The 18,025-nt window shown below is 45.3% G+C and overlaps 1 protein-coding gene across 1 annotated transcript in view; it reads right to left on the minus strand.

Moving 5' to 3' along the window:
• Positions 1–11,036, minus strand: part of PRPSAP1 (phosphoribosyl pyrophosphate synthetase associated protein 1) — a 28,145-nt gene extending 17,109 nt beyond the window's left edge. The window contains exons 1-3 of the mRNA XM_004432797.3: positions 10,647–11,036; positions 7,272–7,324; positions 4,413–4,479 (exon numbers count right to left, since the gene is read on the minus strand). Of these exons, the coding sequence (XP_004432854.1) occupies positions 4,413–4,479; positions 7,272–7,324; positions 10,647–10,816 (290 nt within the window). The 5' untranslated portion in view covers positions 10,817–11,036. The remainder of the gene's footprint in view (positions 1–4,412; positions 4,480–7,271; positions 7,325–10,646) is intronic.
• Positions 11,037–18,025: the final 6,989 nt, after the last annotated feature.

The raw sequence follows: 18,025 nt of genomic DNA on the forward strand, positions 1-18,025 counted from the left end.
TTATAGCAGATAACACTATGGGCCGGCCCCGTGGCTTAGCGGTTAAGTGAGCGCGCACTGCGGCTGGCGGCCCGTGTTTGGATCCCGGTCGCGCACCGACGCACTGCTTCTCCGGCCAGGCTGAGGCCAAGTCCCACATACAGCAACTAGAAGGATGTGCAGCTATGACATACAACTATCTACTGGGGCTTTGGGGGAAAAAATAAATACATAAAAATAAAAAAAAAAAAAGATTAAAAAACTAAGTTCTCTGTGTTCTTTAGCTGTCAAGCAACAACAATTCTAGTTCATTGTGGCAAACTCAATAATTTTTTGGGGGGGGTACACACACACATCCACACAACACACTCTCTTTGTCCTTTCTCCAAATTTTACTCTCCCATCCCCATCATCCTAAGAGATACATGAACTGCCTGGTGAGGGTATTTTTGCTTTGATAATACCAAACTGAACCACTGGGAAGAGAAATGTGGCTACTAAATAATCTCAACACAAGTACACACAGGGGAACGTCACTATCTTCAGGACACGGTTCTGGCTTACAAAAGCACCATGTATACCTGTGCTGCTGCTTCACAGAGAAAGGGGCCTTTCCATATGGTGAGACACATATGTAAAATTATTGTCATGGTTATTCCACAAGATTCACTCTCTCCACTGCAACTCCATGCACTGCTCCCTACCTCCTCCTTTGGTCAAATTTTCTAATACCTTAAGTACAAGTAAAAAAACTGCATGTTTCCTAATTAGCCATTAACCAACACGTTTCTCCATGTTTATTCTGTCGTTTCCCTGGAACATACTCACACACTGATAATCCTTCATTAGTAAAGTCTAGTCTCTCTCACCGCCCCCAGTATCACTCTAGACTGCATGTACTAAATATTTATACTGAGCATTCTTGGTTACCGTGAAATATCGAAACAGAGAATTATATAAAGTGCAACTTCTCACCACAAAGGAGACTAACAACACGCTGTTTTGAGGTCACAAGAGGACAGCCCTGTTAACAGTGCATGTTACTTTGCCATGCCAGTAGACCATGAACTTACACTGCTTATGACATGTTAAAGAAAGTCTGAACTAAAACCAGGAATTTCAAAGTAGAGACAGAAACCCCAAAAGTCTTTTCAATTTCAGGTGAGATCCAGTGGGGAAGGAAGTATCAAATACTAAGGACTCACTGAAGTCTAAGGACAGCAGAGGGGAATCACAGTTATTTTGCAAAGACAGAAATGCACAAAAATTGTTTAGTACTCATTAATTCACTCCACAAGGATTTGAGGGACTACAAACGCTAGCAACATAGAAGGTCAAGATCCATTTATTCATTAAACAAAGAATCATCAAGTGCCCACTCCAGGCCGGATGCTGTTTTGGGTGCTGGAGACACAGCAGTAAATACAAAACACTACCCTCATTGAGCTTGTCTTCCAATGGAGCTATGGAGGGAGACGTGTTATAACAAAGAGGAAATTCGGGATATAGTTGTTCCTCTACCTGACATGCATGAACACAACAAATGCATATGCACCTCCCAATGTAGAAATCTATGGTTAGAGAACATACAAGAGGGATGGTGATAATGCCTGCCTCAGAGGGGGGTGGAGACGACTGGATGAGATAACCCACCTGAAGCCCTTCAGCGTCACATAGTTCACATACTAGCCATTGCAATGTCGGCTATTACTATTACTACATCTCTTCCTTACTTCCTAAAATCATAATAAAAGGAAAGGGAAAAGAATACCCTATAGCCTCAGGAAAATGTGCTATAAAAACAATTGGTCTTACTAAGTCAATTCTATGATTAAGGAATTATCAAAAAAGACTATACTTTCACAAAAGGCATCAAAGCCACAACGATCCCAACTCATCATGAAAATGAAAAACTTACCAACATCCTGGCTCTCCAAAACCTGTGCTTCAGTGATCTACAAACAGCAGGGAAGGGAGCTCGTCAACCCCTCAGTCATTAACGTCATCCATGACTATCCAACAAAACAGGGTCTCTGACGTGAGGTCAGACCTCTTAGTGCCTCCCCCAACTCAGGGATGATCCCTAAATACATGTAACAGAACACAGGAACCAAGACCACAGCTGCTCATGTGCTGGCACCCAACTGATCACACTAAGTTAACTCTTTCTACAAAGAGCTCAAAGTCAGAGCTCAAATTCTAGGTTAAGATGTAGACTTGCAAATCAATGTTAACATTTCTTAAAAGATAAACGATTCTTTACATGACACACATTCTTTTGCTATCATAAATTCAGTTAGAGTAACCAGTGATGCCTTTGGACTTATACCTCTTTATTTCATGGAGGATCAGTGACAAAACTGGCCCATTCACAGTTACAAAGGCCAAGGTTCTACTCTTCTCCATCCCTTGATAAACTAGTACAGGGCTCTTAGCAGTCTCGGGTGGCCAAGCCAAGAACCTAGCGTCACCTACGGCTCTCTCCTATGCCCTAAGGAACTCAAGAACTGGGGGTGGGGGCTGGCCCGGTGGCGCAAGCGGTTAAGTGCACGCGCTCCACTGCGGCGGCCCGGGGTTCACCGGTTCGGATCCCAGGCGCGCACCGACTCACGCTTGTCAGGCCATGCTGTGGCGGCGTCCCATATAAAGTGGAGGAAGATGGGCATGGATGTTAGCCCAGGGCCAGTCTTCCTCAGCAAAAAAAGAAAAAAAAAAGAGAGAGATTGGCAGATGTTCACTCAGGGCCCATCTTCCTCTGCGGGGGGGGAAGAATTGGGGGTGGGGAAGCGACGACAATGCAACCTTACTATTCACTACCAACAAAAACCAGGATAAGCACAGAAGGCCACGGAGCAGCCACGAGTGTCAAAGCTCCCTTACTACATGCATTTTACTCCTGGGCAAGCCCCTCAGGTCTTCTCCTCATTTCTAAGATATAGTGTCCAACAAAAGCACTGGGCAAAAAGACTCCCATCACCTGGAGGCAAAATACAAAACCAAACTTGCTGGAGGAAACATGATTAGTATATCCTTGAAGGAGGGCAATACAGAAGTATCTATCAATACTAGAAATATTACAAATGTCTATTGATGCAGCCATATCACTCAATACTATAAATGCATGGGTCCTTACAGCCAGCAATTCCATTTCTTGGAACCTTCCTACAGATATACCCCAAATACGAGCGATATGGCTATCCGCTGCAGCACTATTATGTTGGCTACTGATGACTGACCCACCCTGCAACCCCCTTCAGGGTGTGGGGCTGAAAGTTCCAACCCTCTAATTACCTGGTTGCTTCCCCCTGGCAACCAACCTCCATCCCGTGGTTATCTAGGGGCTTTCCAAAAATCACCTCATCAACATAAACTCAGGTGTGGTTGAAATGGGCTTGTTATGAATAATAAGACACCTTTATTGCTCTTATCACTTAGGAAATTCCAAAGATTTTAGAAGCTCTGTGCCAGAAAATGGAGGAAGACCAAATATGTATTTCTTATTATTAATCACAGTCTTACTGAGGCTAGGAATAGCTGCCATGTAGAACTTGTTTTAAGGATTAAAAATGATACATATATGGCCAGCCCTGGTAGCCTAGTGGTTAAGTTCAGCACGCTCGGCTTTGGCAGCCCAGGTTCGGTTCCCAGGTGCAGACCTACACCACTCTTGTCTGTCAGTGGCCATGCTGTGGCAGAGGCTCACGTGCAAAAAGAGGAAGATTGGCAGCGGATGTTGGCTCAAGGCGAATCTTCCCCAGCAAAAAAAAAAAAAAGATACATATAAAGTGCTCAAACACTGCTGGCACTCCATGCTATTCCTATTACTAATATGGTCTCAGGAATCTAAAGGGATCAAGACATGAAGGTCTGGATTTTTCAAAGGCACACATAGTCTAACCACTCCATTCTCTGTGAAGGGTTGCAAGGAAATAATCCCACAAGGAAGCTCATACTCAGGTGGACTAGGAATCCCCCTAGGTCAGCCTTCTGGCCCTAAGGGAAAGAGTGGCAACTGACAGCTGCAATGAAACACTCTAGACACGGGCCCTTGTGCAAAATAAAATTTGGTGCAGAAAACCATCTTGATGAGGATGAATCAGTAGCAGCTACACACTGCATTTACCAACAACAAAAAGCTTTTCAGCAGAGTTGAACAGACAGACACTGGCCTAGGTTCACTGCAGATGGAGGTAAGATATTTTGCCCTTGAGGAGTTTAAAGCTTGGAGAAGATGATCAAGTAAACAGATAATAGCACAGTGTGATAAACAGGGTAGAAATTCCAAAAGACTGTAACTGTACTTTCAGAAGCATTTAGTTAACATGCAAACATTTATAATTTAAAGAGAATTGCTATTCATATGATAAGACAGTTAATTATATCACTAAGATTTTTAGAAGAAAATGGATATATAAAGTAGTGCTAACTCTTACCTGGGTATTGTCTGTATAATGAAAATATCTTGGCCACGAACAGATTCTTTTATTTCAACTCTTGTTTCTGAAAAATAAAAATGTTCTATAGGTTTAAGAAAAGCACTTCATGATGCAATAATTAGGCAGCATTTGGAGGGAGTACAGATGAATCTAAAGCAACACTTCACTTGGTGCATCAAAATAAATTCTTAATAGATCTCAGAATGACATGTACATGTATAAAAAAGAGTCAAGCTAAGGGGAAAATAAGCCAAAAATAGACTAGAAGGCAAAAGTAACAAATAAGTCTACATAAAATCTCAGGGTCCAAAAAAGAAAATCCATCACCAAAATAAAGACAAGATGCTTAGAAAAAAGTCTACAGCAAATAAATAGGCCAAAGGTTAACATCTTTATTATTCTTTCAACAAATGCTGAGGCCTCCTCTGTGCCAGGTCCTGTGCTGGGGTCCCAAAGTGGAGGACCTGGACGAGGGGGCGAACACTGACCCAGAAGAGGCAACGCAACACCAAAGGCTGGCAAACTCTCCAGGCCACCATGCAGAGAAAGACCAGCTGTGATAAAGGAGAAAGAATCACGGGGCCACGAACAATGCAAGCTGGAATGGGTAGTGAGGAAGGGAGTACGGGAACATGCAAGGATGTGGGGGCAGAGTATACCAGGCAGAGGGGTAGTCAGTTATCCTCTTGGAAAGAAGAGTGAATGAGGAGAATGAGACAGAAAGGAGGTCAGGTAGCCACGGGAGCCCGAGTCTAGATTTTATTCTAAGGGTGATGGGAGAGCCACTGGAGGATTCGAGGACGGGAGGGGTGTGATCACTGTGTGGAGAAACTGTGACAGGGCAAGAGTGACACCAGAGAGACTACTCTGGTTGTTTCTGAAGGAGTCAGGCAAGCAACAGATGGTAGGCTGGACCAGAGCAGCCACAGCAGGGGAGTGAGAAGTGGTCTGATTTAAGATGTATGCTTAGGGGGCTGACCCGGTGGCGCAAGCGGTTAAGTGCGCCCACTCCACCGCGGCGGCCCGTGGTCCACCAGTTCGGATCCCGGGCACATACCGACGCACCGCTTGTCAAGCCATGCTGTGGCAGCGTCCCATATAAAGTGGAGGAAGATGGGCATGGATGTTAGCCCAGGGCCAGTCTTCCTCGGCAAAAAGAGGAGGATTGGCAGATCTTAGCTCAGGGCCGATCTTCCTCACCAAAAAAAAAAAAAAAAAAAGATGTATGCTTGGGTCAGGGTGCACAAGATGGGCTGATGGACATGAAGGAAGACCAGGCAGGTGAGGTGGGCAGAACCCATATCCCATAGGGTCCCATGTGACTGCTAAGGAGACTGGACTCTAGCCCATAGGAGTTTAAGCAATAATACCTCAAAAATATTTGCATTTTGGAAATATCATGGTAGAGGTGAGTAGAATGGATTAGAGAGGCTGAAAATGGACGTAGGAAGACCTGTTAGGAAGCTACTTCAACAGCCCAACACAGGGATAAAGAGGCCTAGAACAGTGATGGAAGAATGCAGTAAAAAGTCTTCATTAAACCACCTTCTCCTCTTCGAGTGCTTTATTTCATGAGCTCCTCAAAAGGATCACTATAAATAAAATAGTTATTGCTTAACAGACTATTTCACCTGTTTGCATTCATCTTCAAGTTTTGTGGGTTTTTTTGTTTTTTGGTGAGGAAGATTAGCCCTAAGCTAACATCTGTGCCAATCCTCCTCTTTTTGCTGAGGAAGATTGGCCCTGGGCTAACATCTGTGCCCATCTTCCTCTACTTTTATATGTGGGACGCCTGCCACAGCATGGCTTGATAAGGGGTGCATAGGTCCACGCCCAGGATCCAAACCTGTGGACCCTGGGTCACCGAAGCAGAGCATGCAAGCTTAACCACTATGCCACTGGGCCAGCCCCAATCTTCAAGTTTTTTAAATACTAACACCTCCTGATTCGCACCAGCAGTAGATAAAGTTTTTAAAGTCACCAAGTAAAAAGTTGCTAAGTGTGAGGGCAGGATGAAGGACATCTAGAGGTTAATTATAACACACATGTAACTTATACACATCCTGGGAATGTGTGCTTTCCATTAAACTATCCATTAAATTATCTTTCCCTTTTCAAATATTGATTTTTTAGATCCCAAAACATCATTTTGTCTTAGTAATTTATCTCCCCAAGCTACTCATACCATAGATGGTTATACCTTAGAAAGAGAAAAGGAAGCATAGATCACGAATCCACGCTTTCAACTCTGCAAAAATAATTCCAAATTATACTAACTTGTCTTCGCATTGAATAAGGGCTTTATAACCTGAAGTATATGGCCCCACTACGAGATTTATGATGCAGCATTCCCAGGACACTGGCCATCAACAAAGTGCCTTTAAGCATTATCATATAATGTTACAGTTCTCCACAGAAACCCAGAGGGCAGCAAAAATCGGGTTCCTAACCCATGGTGAGAGGCTACAAGAGACTTGAGAAAAAATGAGAGATGAACTCAAACCAGATTGCTCTTGATGCCGTTTGATAACCTAATGAGACAGATAGATATAAAAAATATTTATCAAATCCAGCCCAACAAAAAAGAAAAAACTTATTCTCTACATCTCTCCTTTTTTGATTCTAAAATGACAGGATATTTGCGTTATCTTGGAAAAAGAGAAAAGAAGACTGTGAGGACGAGAATGAAGAAGTCAAGATTTAAAGGGAAGTACAGAGCAATGACTTATTCTTCTAATGTTAAAGAGAAAAACATTTCTATATTAAACATGAGTAACATTTGCCTTTTAAAAACACGCCAGCTGATTAAACACAGTTTAGAGAACAAAGGGTGTTTAAGAAATAATTTTAACTTACCTCCATTGGTCTCTTGATACACCACAGACTTCCCCAATTCAGCACCAAGACGCCTATGCGGGGTAAAAAAGGCAATTAAGAGTGCTCTTTTTTAAAAAGCTCCAGTTCATATGCATATCTTTAACAAAAAGACTAAAATAACTAGACTGGCATTCTTTCCAAAAAAACTATTCAGAAAGTTTAATTTGTTAAGAACTAAAAATCCATCGTCACTCCACAAACAGCTTCGAGTGCTCACCATTTGTAACATGCTGCTTTACTGCAGTCCACAACCAAAGTTCAATATCTAGTTCTTTGTTTTTTGAATAATAATCATCTTGGAAAATCATTCCCAAACAAATGCTGGGTTACCCCTAACAATTCCAGAAACACAAGCCAGAGGTAAACGCCTCAACTGTCCAAAGCATATATACTTCAGTGCCATTAACCAAATGCCATGTGAATTTTGTCTGGATCCTGATTAGAACAAACCAAGTGTAAAAAGCCATTTTTGAGACAATCAGGGAAATATGAACAAGGACTAGATACTAGATGTTATTAAGGAATGAATGGTATTGTAGTTGTTTTTAGTTCTTATTGGTTAGCATTACCATTTTTATGAGTGAAATGATATGACATAGGGGTAGAATCTGTTTAAAAATACTCCAGCCAGGTATGCAATGGAATATTATTCAGCCTTAAAAAGGAATGAAATTCTGGTACACGCTATAATACAGATGAACTTTGAAAAAATTATTCTAAGTAAAATAAGTCAGACACAAAAAGACAAATATTGCATGATTCCATTTATAGGAGGTACCCAGAATGGGCAAATTCATAGACACAGAAAGTAGAACAGAGGTTACCAAAGGCTGGAAGAGGAGGGAATGGGGAGTTAGTGTTTAATGGGTATGGAGTTTCTGTTTGGGATGATGAAAAAGTTCTGGAAATGGATAGTGGTAACAGTTACACAACACTGTGAATGTACTTAATGCTAATGAATTGTACACTTAAAAATGGTTAAGGGGCCGGCCCCATGGCGTAGCAGTTAAGTGAGCGCGCTCTGCTGCTCGCGGCCTGGGTTCGGATCCCAGGTCCCAGGCGTGCACCGACACACCACTTGTCAGGCCATGCCGTGGCGGTGTCCCATATAAAGTGGAGGAAGATAGGTACGGATGTTAGCTCAGGGCCAGTCTTCCTCAGGAAAAAAAGTGGAGGATTGGCATGTATATTAGCTCAGGGCTGATCTTCCTCACAAAAAAAAAAAAAAAAAAGGTTAAAATGGTAAATTTTATGTTATGTACATTCTACTGTAATTTAAAAAAATACTCCAGCCAAAAAAAGGTGAAAGATACGTGGGGTAGATGAAACAAGATTAACAAAAGTTTGCTAAATGTGGGAGCTAGATGAAGGATACTTGGGGTTAATTACAACACACGTAACTTAGACATACCCTGGGAATGTAATGCACCTAACTTTCTTATTGATTAAAGTACATAATCAAAAAAGTTTGAAAATCCCTGCTTGAAGTTTAGATCTGAAAGAAATCATGGAAATAAAATATCATAACCTCAGAGACCATCCAATCTAGTGATCTTCAAACTTTGTTTAGTGGTAAACCCTTTTTTCAAACAAAATCTTACTCAGAAACTCAACATATGAAACATAAAGGAAGTATTTACAAATATTTATTATTTCCAGTAACTTAAAACCTTTCTGGAACCAGGCAGGGAAGAACCTAAAAAAAAAAACAAGACAGCAAACCATTGACCTTTTAAATGTGCCCTCCTCCCTCTGCTCTCTCAGCAAGGTCAATATGGTAAATCTGACGCAAAACAAATAAACACCAGCTTTATATTTCAAGTTAGCATTTTAGTTGGCCTCAGAAAGGAAGACAAATAATCGCGCATTAGAAACTTGGTAAGAGACTGCAAAAAGACTGGTTTTTTTACACTCTTCTAATCTCACTTAAAACTCCAAGTGAAAAGAAAACAGGCATTACTGAGAAAATATCTCAAGTTTCCCCTTTCTTCTCTACATTTCCATCTAGAATTTAAAAATATATTCACGCAATTACAGTCATATGTTGCTTAATGATGGGGATATGTTCTGAGAAATGCTTCGTTAGGCCATTTCGACGTTGTGTGAACATCATAGAGTGTACTTACACAAACTAGATGGTACAGCCTACTACACACCTAGGCTATATTGTACTGATCTTAAAGTGGTATTGTACATGTGGTCTGACGTTGGTGTTGACCCAAACGTCCTTACGCGGCACATGACTGTCAATACTGAAAAATTCACAGAGGAACTCTATTGTAAATTGTTTAAAATGTGAAGATGATTTTAAAGGACAACAAGCTACTCATTTTATGTCTTATATTTGTAAGAAGTTTATTTGAAAAGGGTTCGTAGGGTTCTTCCTTTACATTACAGCTCTGGGATTCTCCCAAAGAGCCAACTAGAAGAGGCCATTTAGTAAGCAGGTATTATTCAGAGGGCCACTGTGAGCCTCTGCTCTTTTAGATGCTTGATCTACATTATTTTGTTCATGCTCACAATGTTCTTGCCCAATAGACAGAATCATTCCTATTTTACCAATGAAGTTTAGGAAAATCAAGTCTTCTGCCCAGGGTCACAGACAGAGTAAGTGGCAAGACTGGGAAGGCATCTCAGAGCTGCCGGACCCCAAAGGCCACTTGAGACGACAGGCTTCCTTGGTTTAAAAAGACGCGGAAAAACAAAGACCTTACTTCAACTGACTGATGGAATCTAAAGCTGCCTTACACAACATGGTCAGACCTAAGTTTTCCACCACCAGCTCCGACAAACCTGCTCCCCTGGGGCTGCCTTGTTCTCACTGCCCTCCCCCACACCTTCGCTGCTGTCGGTGCAGCTTGGCCTCGAGGGCCTTCCACCTGCATGGGCCTCCAGCCGCCCCCACCTCCTACACCCGCCCCGTCGGGGCCTCCCTCTGCCTCAGGAGACCTGGAAATGGCGAGGAGCGGAATCCGAGGTCAACTCCAACCACGGGGAAGGGAGTCAAACCCGGAGCCTCTCTCTCCCAGGCGCTCACCCAATCCTTCCCACCGCCCCGGGGAGCGGCAGTGGAGGACCAAAAGAAGGGGAGCGGCCAAGTAACCGGGCGGTGGGGTGGGGGCGAAGTCAATGAGTCCGCCAACTGCAGAACTGGGGGTGGGGGCTCCTTCTGTCCCTCCAAGGGTTTGTCTAGCCCTGAAATGGCAGGATTCGGCCACTGCCTCCCCCAGGCCCAGGGGGACGGGGCCAAATGTCCCCCCGCCCAGGTGAGGGGACGTGGCGGAGAAGAGAAGCAAGGGCGGCCCCGCGGAGGGGCCCCTCGGACCTCCCGGCCCCGCCGCCCCCGCCCCTTACTCGGTGATGCGCTTGGCCAGCTCGGTGCAGGCGGCCGTGGAGTTGGCCGAGAAGACTCGGTAGCCGGTGCGGGCGGCGTTCATGGCCGGGCGGGCGGCGGGGCGGGCCTGCGGGGCGCGGAAAGCCGAGGACGCGGACAGCGGGGGCAGCAGCAGCAGCTTCTTGGGCATCGTCCGCCCGAGGAGCGGTTACACCGGCCCGCGCGACGCTGCACCGGGCGCGGTTCTGACTGAGGCGGCCGCGAGGCTCGGGGATCCTGTGGGGAAGGCGGCGAGACACCCGGTACAAGAGATGAGAGGCCTGAGACCCCCGCCCTCCTCGCACCAAGCCACGACTGCCTCCCGCTGGACCCACACTCGCCGCGACCCGCGCCGCAGCCGCCTCACAACCAGGGACGAGGCCGCCGCCCCCTCTGAGAAGCAGAGAGGCGCGGGCTAGAGCGTCCGCAGAGTGGCCATCTCAGATGAGGGCAGGGAGGTGGGCAACTCTCCAAAAGCTTGTTCTTGCGAGGGAAGCATCACGAATTCGCTCCGCCACTTGCTTTTGTCGCTCCCACGGGAGGTCTTTTGCTCTCACGTTCTTGGCCGGTGCAGCCTGACTTGGTAGTGGTCCCAGCCGTTTCCAACTTTTCTGCCAGGATCCAAAATGTCGCCCTCCGGGGAGGCCGACGATCTAGCTCTGCGCCTCTATGATAAAACAGCGCTAGTGCCCGTCGAGGCGCATGCGCTCAGTTGCGATTGCTTTGAAAAGTGGAGGGCGTGGTTGTTTCTCCGTTGGGTGCCTGTAATACGTACTAAAGTGCATGAAGGGTGGTATACTCCTGAGCCTGATCTTTGTTCCCCAAACGGACTCCAACCTTGTGTCTGCACGTAAGGCCAGGTTCCCTAGAACGGGTCAAAGGTGCTCCTGCCAGTCTTTGCTTTGCTCTCAATTGTGAAAGCCCTCCTTCCTCCCCTTCCACATACTCCTGTCTCGCAGAGACCCAGTCGAGTAGCATCTGCTCCACGAAGTCTTTCTAGAGCACCTCAACCACAGTAAGCCTCCCCTCGCCCGCTGGACGTATAGTATATGTGTATACGTATTTGTTGCTTGTATTTTTATTTACCTTTGTGAATACCTGTCTTCCCACCTAGGGTGTAAGCCCTCTTAGGGCAAGATCGTGTATTATTTAGGGCTTCTTATTTCCCAGTGCTTAAGGCAGTGTTATGGGTTCCAGAGGCACACAATACTTGTTGAATAAGGTCCAAGAAGAAAGTAAAGGGTGGGGAAGCAATTAAGTCACTATTTATCAGCTGCACTATGTGCCTGCCTCTTCTATTGACCGTAACATCTGAGAATGTCTTTTAGGGACTCTGCCTCTTGTGACATTGGGCCTGAGGGAATAGATTGTGACTGACCAAGTCATGAAGCTTATCAAGCCTCAAGCTTCAGGATTTGGAAATTGAACTGCCCTGGGGCCTGCTACAGCCTGGGCCACATTCTGCTGACTCTCCAGAACTGCTGCCCCACCCACTCCCCCTCTCTACCAGAGCAGGTTACAGGAAAAAAAAAGCACGTGGAGTGGATAGCTTAGGCCAAATTATTTAACAACCGCACACGTGTACAGCCGATGGACCCACGCCATAAGCAGTGTTACCTTCTAAAATAAAAGGAAATCACTTCCCCTGACATTTTCCCTATATATATCCCACGGAACCCCTCAAACCTTAGTACACCCCAAACTGAACCCATCTTCCTTTTCTCAATTCTCCCCAAACTGCAGTCTCCTCTATTCCCTCTGTGAGTGAACATAACCATGAGGTTCCCAGTAATAGATCCTAGGAGTCATCCTTTACTTTTTCCTTTTCCTCGCTTTCTACATCTATACATTTATTCATATGTTACCATTTACTGAGCACCTACTGTTTACCAGGCCCGTTTTAGATGTTTGGGATACTTAGTGAAAAAAAAGAGGGACCGGTCTGGTGGCGTAGTGGTTAAGTTCGGTGCTCTCGGCCTCCATGGCCCTAGTTTGCGGTTGGGATCTCGGGGCAGACTTATACCACTCATCTGCCATGCGGTCGTCCCAACCCGCATACAAAAAATAGAGGAAGATTGGCCACAGATGTTAGGGCCACAGCTCAGGGCCAATCTTAGCCAAAAAAAAAAAAAGATAAAAAATCCTACCCTAGAGGGACACAATCTAGCAAGGGGAGAGAGAGAAAAAATAAACAAACGTAAGGGGCCGGCCCAGTGGCGTAGTGGTTGGTTAAGTTAGCACGCCCTTTGGCAGCCAGAACCGGGATCCCAGGCGCGGACCAACGCACTGCTTGTCAACCCATGCTGTGGCAGTGTGCCATATAAAGTAGAGGAAGATGGGCGCGGATGTTAGCCCAGGGACAATCTTCCTCAGCAAAAAGAGGAGGATTGGCATCGGATGTTAGCTCAGGGCTAATCTGACTCACAAAAAAAGAAGAAAAAATAAACAAACAATAAATGAGTAAAACAGATAGTATGTTAGAAGGTATATTCATTTCCTTTTGCTGCAGTAGCAAATTACCACAAACTTAGTGGCTTAAAACACAAATTTATGATCTTATAGTTCTGGAGGTCAGAAGTCCTAAAATCAAGGTGTTGGCAGGGCTACGTTCCTTCTGGAGGCTCTGGGGGAGAATCCATTTCCTTGCCTTTTCCACTTTCTAGAGGCCACTTGCATTCCTTGGCTCATGGTCACCATCCTCCATCTTCAAAACCAGCAGTGTAACATCTTCAAATCTCTCTCTCTCTCTCTGATCTTGGCTTCCATTGTCACATCTTTACCCACTCTGACACTCCTACCTCCCTCTTATAAGGACCCTTGTGATTACATTGGACTCAACTGGATAATCCAGTGTAATCTTCCCATCTCAAGGACCTTAACTTCATCACATCTGTGAAGTCCCTTTTACCATGTAAGGTAACCCATTTAAAGATTCTGGGGATTAGGATGTCAACATCTTTAGGGGCTATTATTCTGCCTACGACAGAAGGTAAAAAAAAAAAAAAAAATAGAAAGGAGAACAGAGGAAGGGGGTTCTAGAGTAGAGTAACAAACAAGTTTTGTCTATTCTACCTTCCATGTACCTCTGGAACCCCTCCCAGCCCCTTCACCCCCCTGCAGGTCTCTCACTAAGGTCGCTGGGGCCTCCCTAGTGGGCTCCATCCACAGTGACCTCCTCTTCATCTAGGATGTCCTTCACTTACCTGACATGAGAATCACCTGGAGGATTGGAGTCTATGCTTCTGATTAATATGATTCAGCAAGTTTGGGAAATACTTAGTAATTAGTCCATTCTCCACGTAAGCCAGAGTGAGCTTTACATATGCAGATCTGATAATGACTCCCCTCAAAACCTATCAGTGGCTCCCCATCACTGTTAGAATAAAGACAAACCTCCTTAACACAATCGTAAGGTCTTGCCTTGTGATCTGGCCTCTATTTGTGTCTTCAGTTTCATCCCTTATGTTCTTGCCTTTGGCATCAACCTGATTGGCTTTCTTTCAGTTCTGCACTGGCCTTGTGCCCTGCTGCCACAGGGCTTTTGCATGTGCTGTTCCTTCTGCTGGGAAGCTCTTCCCCTTCTCACCATCCAGTCAGCTCTTATTCATCCTCAGCCCTAAAGAACCTTCTCTGACTATATCAAAGGCCTCTGTTATTAGCTCTCCTAGCAATATGTTCTCTCTTATACACTGGTCATACTTGCAAATTTGTATTTTATAGAGACTGCCAATCGTGACCTGGTACCCATTCTCCCTTCTTCCTTTCAGTGTTAGAACCAGCCCAGCTAGTGTCATGTCCTAGCCTCCCTTGCAGCTAGTGCAGCCACGTGACCACATTTGGCCAATGGAATGAGAATAGAAGTGATGTGTGCAATGCCCAGGCATGTCCTCCCCCCTGGTCTTCCACTATTAGGAAATGACACTCGCTGGAGCATCCCCAGTGGACCCAGAGATGGAGGCCACGTGTTGAGGACGGCAGAGTCGACTCACCACCTGGATCGCTGGCTGACCTCAGGAAGCAGAGCTGCCCTGCCAGACCTAGGCTGCCCACCTCTGCTCCGTGACACACAGCAGGAGATTAGCTTCTGCCTTATTTAAATGCTGGGGGCTTTCTCTTAGAGCAGCTTAGCCTGTCCCCAACTGGTCCCCATTTTTTGTTTATCTCCCCATCAGACTGGTAGCTCCAGAAGGCAGAGACTGACTCTGTGGTTGTTCGTCCCTGCATCTCTGGACTAGACAGATCAGGTGTGGCCAGTCCTTTCATTTTTAGTAGTCTCTGATGAGAAATCACAAAACTTAAGACTGGAAGTCCTCATTGTCACAAAGCCCCAGTGCCTAAGTTCCTACAAACTTCCCTTATTCCTCCACTGAGAAGATATGGAGGAAGGACCAGGAAAGATGGATTTGGGGTAAATATTTGGGGGCCGTTTTATGGTGCCCAGAAGCAGCTGCTCTCCCAGACTGGCCCAGGCGTGGAGAGATGAAGCTGGGATTTAGGCATCTAATGTCACCGGAAGAGCACTCGGGCTAGGCATTAATCTCCGCCTGGAATCAAGAACAACAGAACCATGTTCTGTTCTAATGAGATGCTTAGAACATGAACTTTTGGATTACACTGTTGAAAGTTTTCCCCAGTTTATTGTATGTGTATGGTAATCTATGTGGCACCAGCGCGGCTCCCAAAATACCTCTGGGAGAAGGTATCCCTAGGGCCTGTCCCAGTGCCTGGCTCATCGTAGGCCCTCACACATGTCTGTGGCCTCAGTGGGTGATCATGGCTAACAGCTATTGATCTCTTATTCTGGGCAGTGGTCTCCCAACTGGTCTCATTGCTTCCATGCACCATTCTCCCTCCCCTCCGATATCTCTAGCCAACCTTTCACGTCCACGCCCCAGATCCCGTGGTGAAAAGCCTCCGGGGCTTTCCACTACCTATAAGCCCAAACTCCTTAGCCTGATATGGCCTAAGTCTCTACCCCCATCTCCTGCTTTCCTACCTTGGGCAATGCTCTGCGTGTGTGGCTTTCTGAACTGTTTGCCATTTGCTGAAAACGACGTGGTTTTTTGTAGCTGAGAACCTTTGTAATTTCCACTGTGACTTCTTTGTTCTGTGAACTTTTAGAAGTGTGTTGCTTAAGTTTTAAACTTTGGAAAATTTCTAGTGATCTATTATTGATTTCTAATTTAATTCCGCTTGGTGAGAGAACATACTGTGGGTGAATTCCATCCTCTGAAACGTGTTGAGACAAACCTGGTGCCCAGCATGTGATCTATGTAGGTGAATGCCCTAAATGCACCTAAAGAGAATATGTGTCGGGGCCAGCCGGGTGGTGTAGCAGTTAAGTTTACGCACTCTGCTTTGGCGGCCCAGGGTTCGCAGGTTCGCATCCCAGGCACGGACCGATGTATTGCTTGTCAAGCCATGCTGTGGCGACGTCCCATATAAAGGAGAGGAAGATGGGCACGGATGTTAGCCCAGGGCCAATCTTCCTCAGCAAAAAGAGGAGGATTGGCAATGGATGTTAGCTCAGGGCTAATCTTCCTCACATAGAAAAAAAAAGAATATGTGTTCTGCAGTTATATATGTTCTATTTATGTTGGTTAGATCAAGTTTGTTAGTTGTATTCAAATTGTCTGTTATCTTGATTATTTTCAATCTGCTAATTCTATGATTATGTAGTTTTTTATTTTTCCTTTTTAGTTCTTCAAATCTGCCTTATGTATGTATCATGTTGGTTCTGTTTCTCTGGAGACCCCTGACCAACACAGGGTCTGAAGGAAGGAGAAAGAGGCCTCTGCTCACTTTGTAAAGAATGTCTTTTTTGAAGTTTGAAGTGATATTTCACTTGACTAGTTCCAGTTTTTTAAAATGTTTCTCTATAAGAATAGGCTGATCCGTTAGACTCCAGACCTGCTGGACATTTTCTGCAAAAACAAAAACAGCTCCGCTCAGCACAAGGTGACATTTTCCATATTCAACCCAATTTCAGTTTTCAAGGTTAAAAAAAGATCCTGTTGTTAACTGGGCTGCAGGCTCAGCATGAATTGTGGGAAAATGGTCTCCTCTGTTCTAAAGACTAGAAGATAAAGGGTGGCAGAGGTTTAGATTTGGCATCTAGAACTGTCCGAGAATGTCCGAACAAGACAAAGAGGGTGTGTTTAGGGTCGCTCAGCCCTGTCCCTGAGGGATGAATTATTTAGGAGACAAGGTCAGTCTCTGCAACAAAGGAGAACATTTCAGGCAATGATTCAAGGATTTTGCCTCCATGTTGCACTACTCCAACTTGAACTTTGGAAAAATATGAGGACTTTCCCTGTTTTCATTCTCTGAACAGGCCTCAGCAAGCTGAGACTGAATGATCTTTATTTCTAAAAATAATACCAACTTGGATCTATGAGCTGATTCTCTCTATAGGACACCAGAAACCACACTGGGGGAGAGGGCACAATACTGGGCAGACAGAGCCAAGCACGCCGGGAGTGACCCTTCCCAACTTCAGCAAGGACAGTGGTAGAGAGCAGCTGCTGTGGTGGCTGCTGGAAAATCCGAAATGGAATCGCAAGGTAGAGTCCTCAGTAGGACAGAACCCTACCTCTCACAGAGTTTCAGTAACTCCTGGTAGAGGCACTTCAGGGTATCACAAATATTCATACATCATTGAAGACTTTGCTCAAGTAGAAGCTGTTTAGTGTCTTCCAGTGCCTTCTAGAGCTTCTGCAGAAGTTCCTGCCAAACAAGAGATGTTTCCTTGCCCATATTGCCAGATTTATGCCTGCACTAGCAAGATGGGATAAAGAGAAAGATATGGAGGGAGGAAAAAGGCCAGAGGAGTGTGGGCTGAGAAGGCAGGAGGCGAACATTAAGGAGACAGATTATAATAAATCATGGACCAAATAATTCAGAAAGTCATAAGGTTCCTGGGTCAAGTGTGCCAGATTTGTCAGGTTCAAGGGGATCCAGGCTCTATAATAGCGAAACCCCCCAAATAGTACAAATGTCCAACAATAGCTATGGTCCATCCACAAACTGGGACATTATACGGTCACTTAATGCCCCAGGGACACTCTGAGAGGCTGCAGGGTGCATAGATAAGAGTGTTTTCTGGGGGCTCCCCCGGTGGTGCAGCGGTTAAGTGCGTGCACTCCGCTGCTGGTGGCCCGGGTTCGGATCCCGGGCATGCACTGATGCACCGCTTGTCAGGCCATGCTGTGGCAGCGTCCCACATAAAGTAGAGGAAGATGGGCACGGGTATTAGCCCAGGGCCAGTCTTCCTCAGCAAAAAGAGGAGGATTGGCATGGATGTTAGCTCAGAGCTGATCTTCCTCACACACACACACACACACACACACACACACACAAA

This window comes from Ceratotherium simum, chromosome 16 (assembly GCF_057802395.1).
Source record: "Ceratotherium simum simum isolate JZ-2026a chromosome 16, ASM5780239v1, whole genome shotgun sequence".
NCBI classification, from domain to species: domain Eukaryota; kingdom Metazoa; phylum Chordata; class Mammalia; order Perissodactyla; family Rhinocerotidae; genus Ceratotherium; species Ceratotherium simum.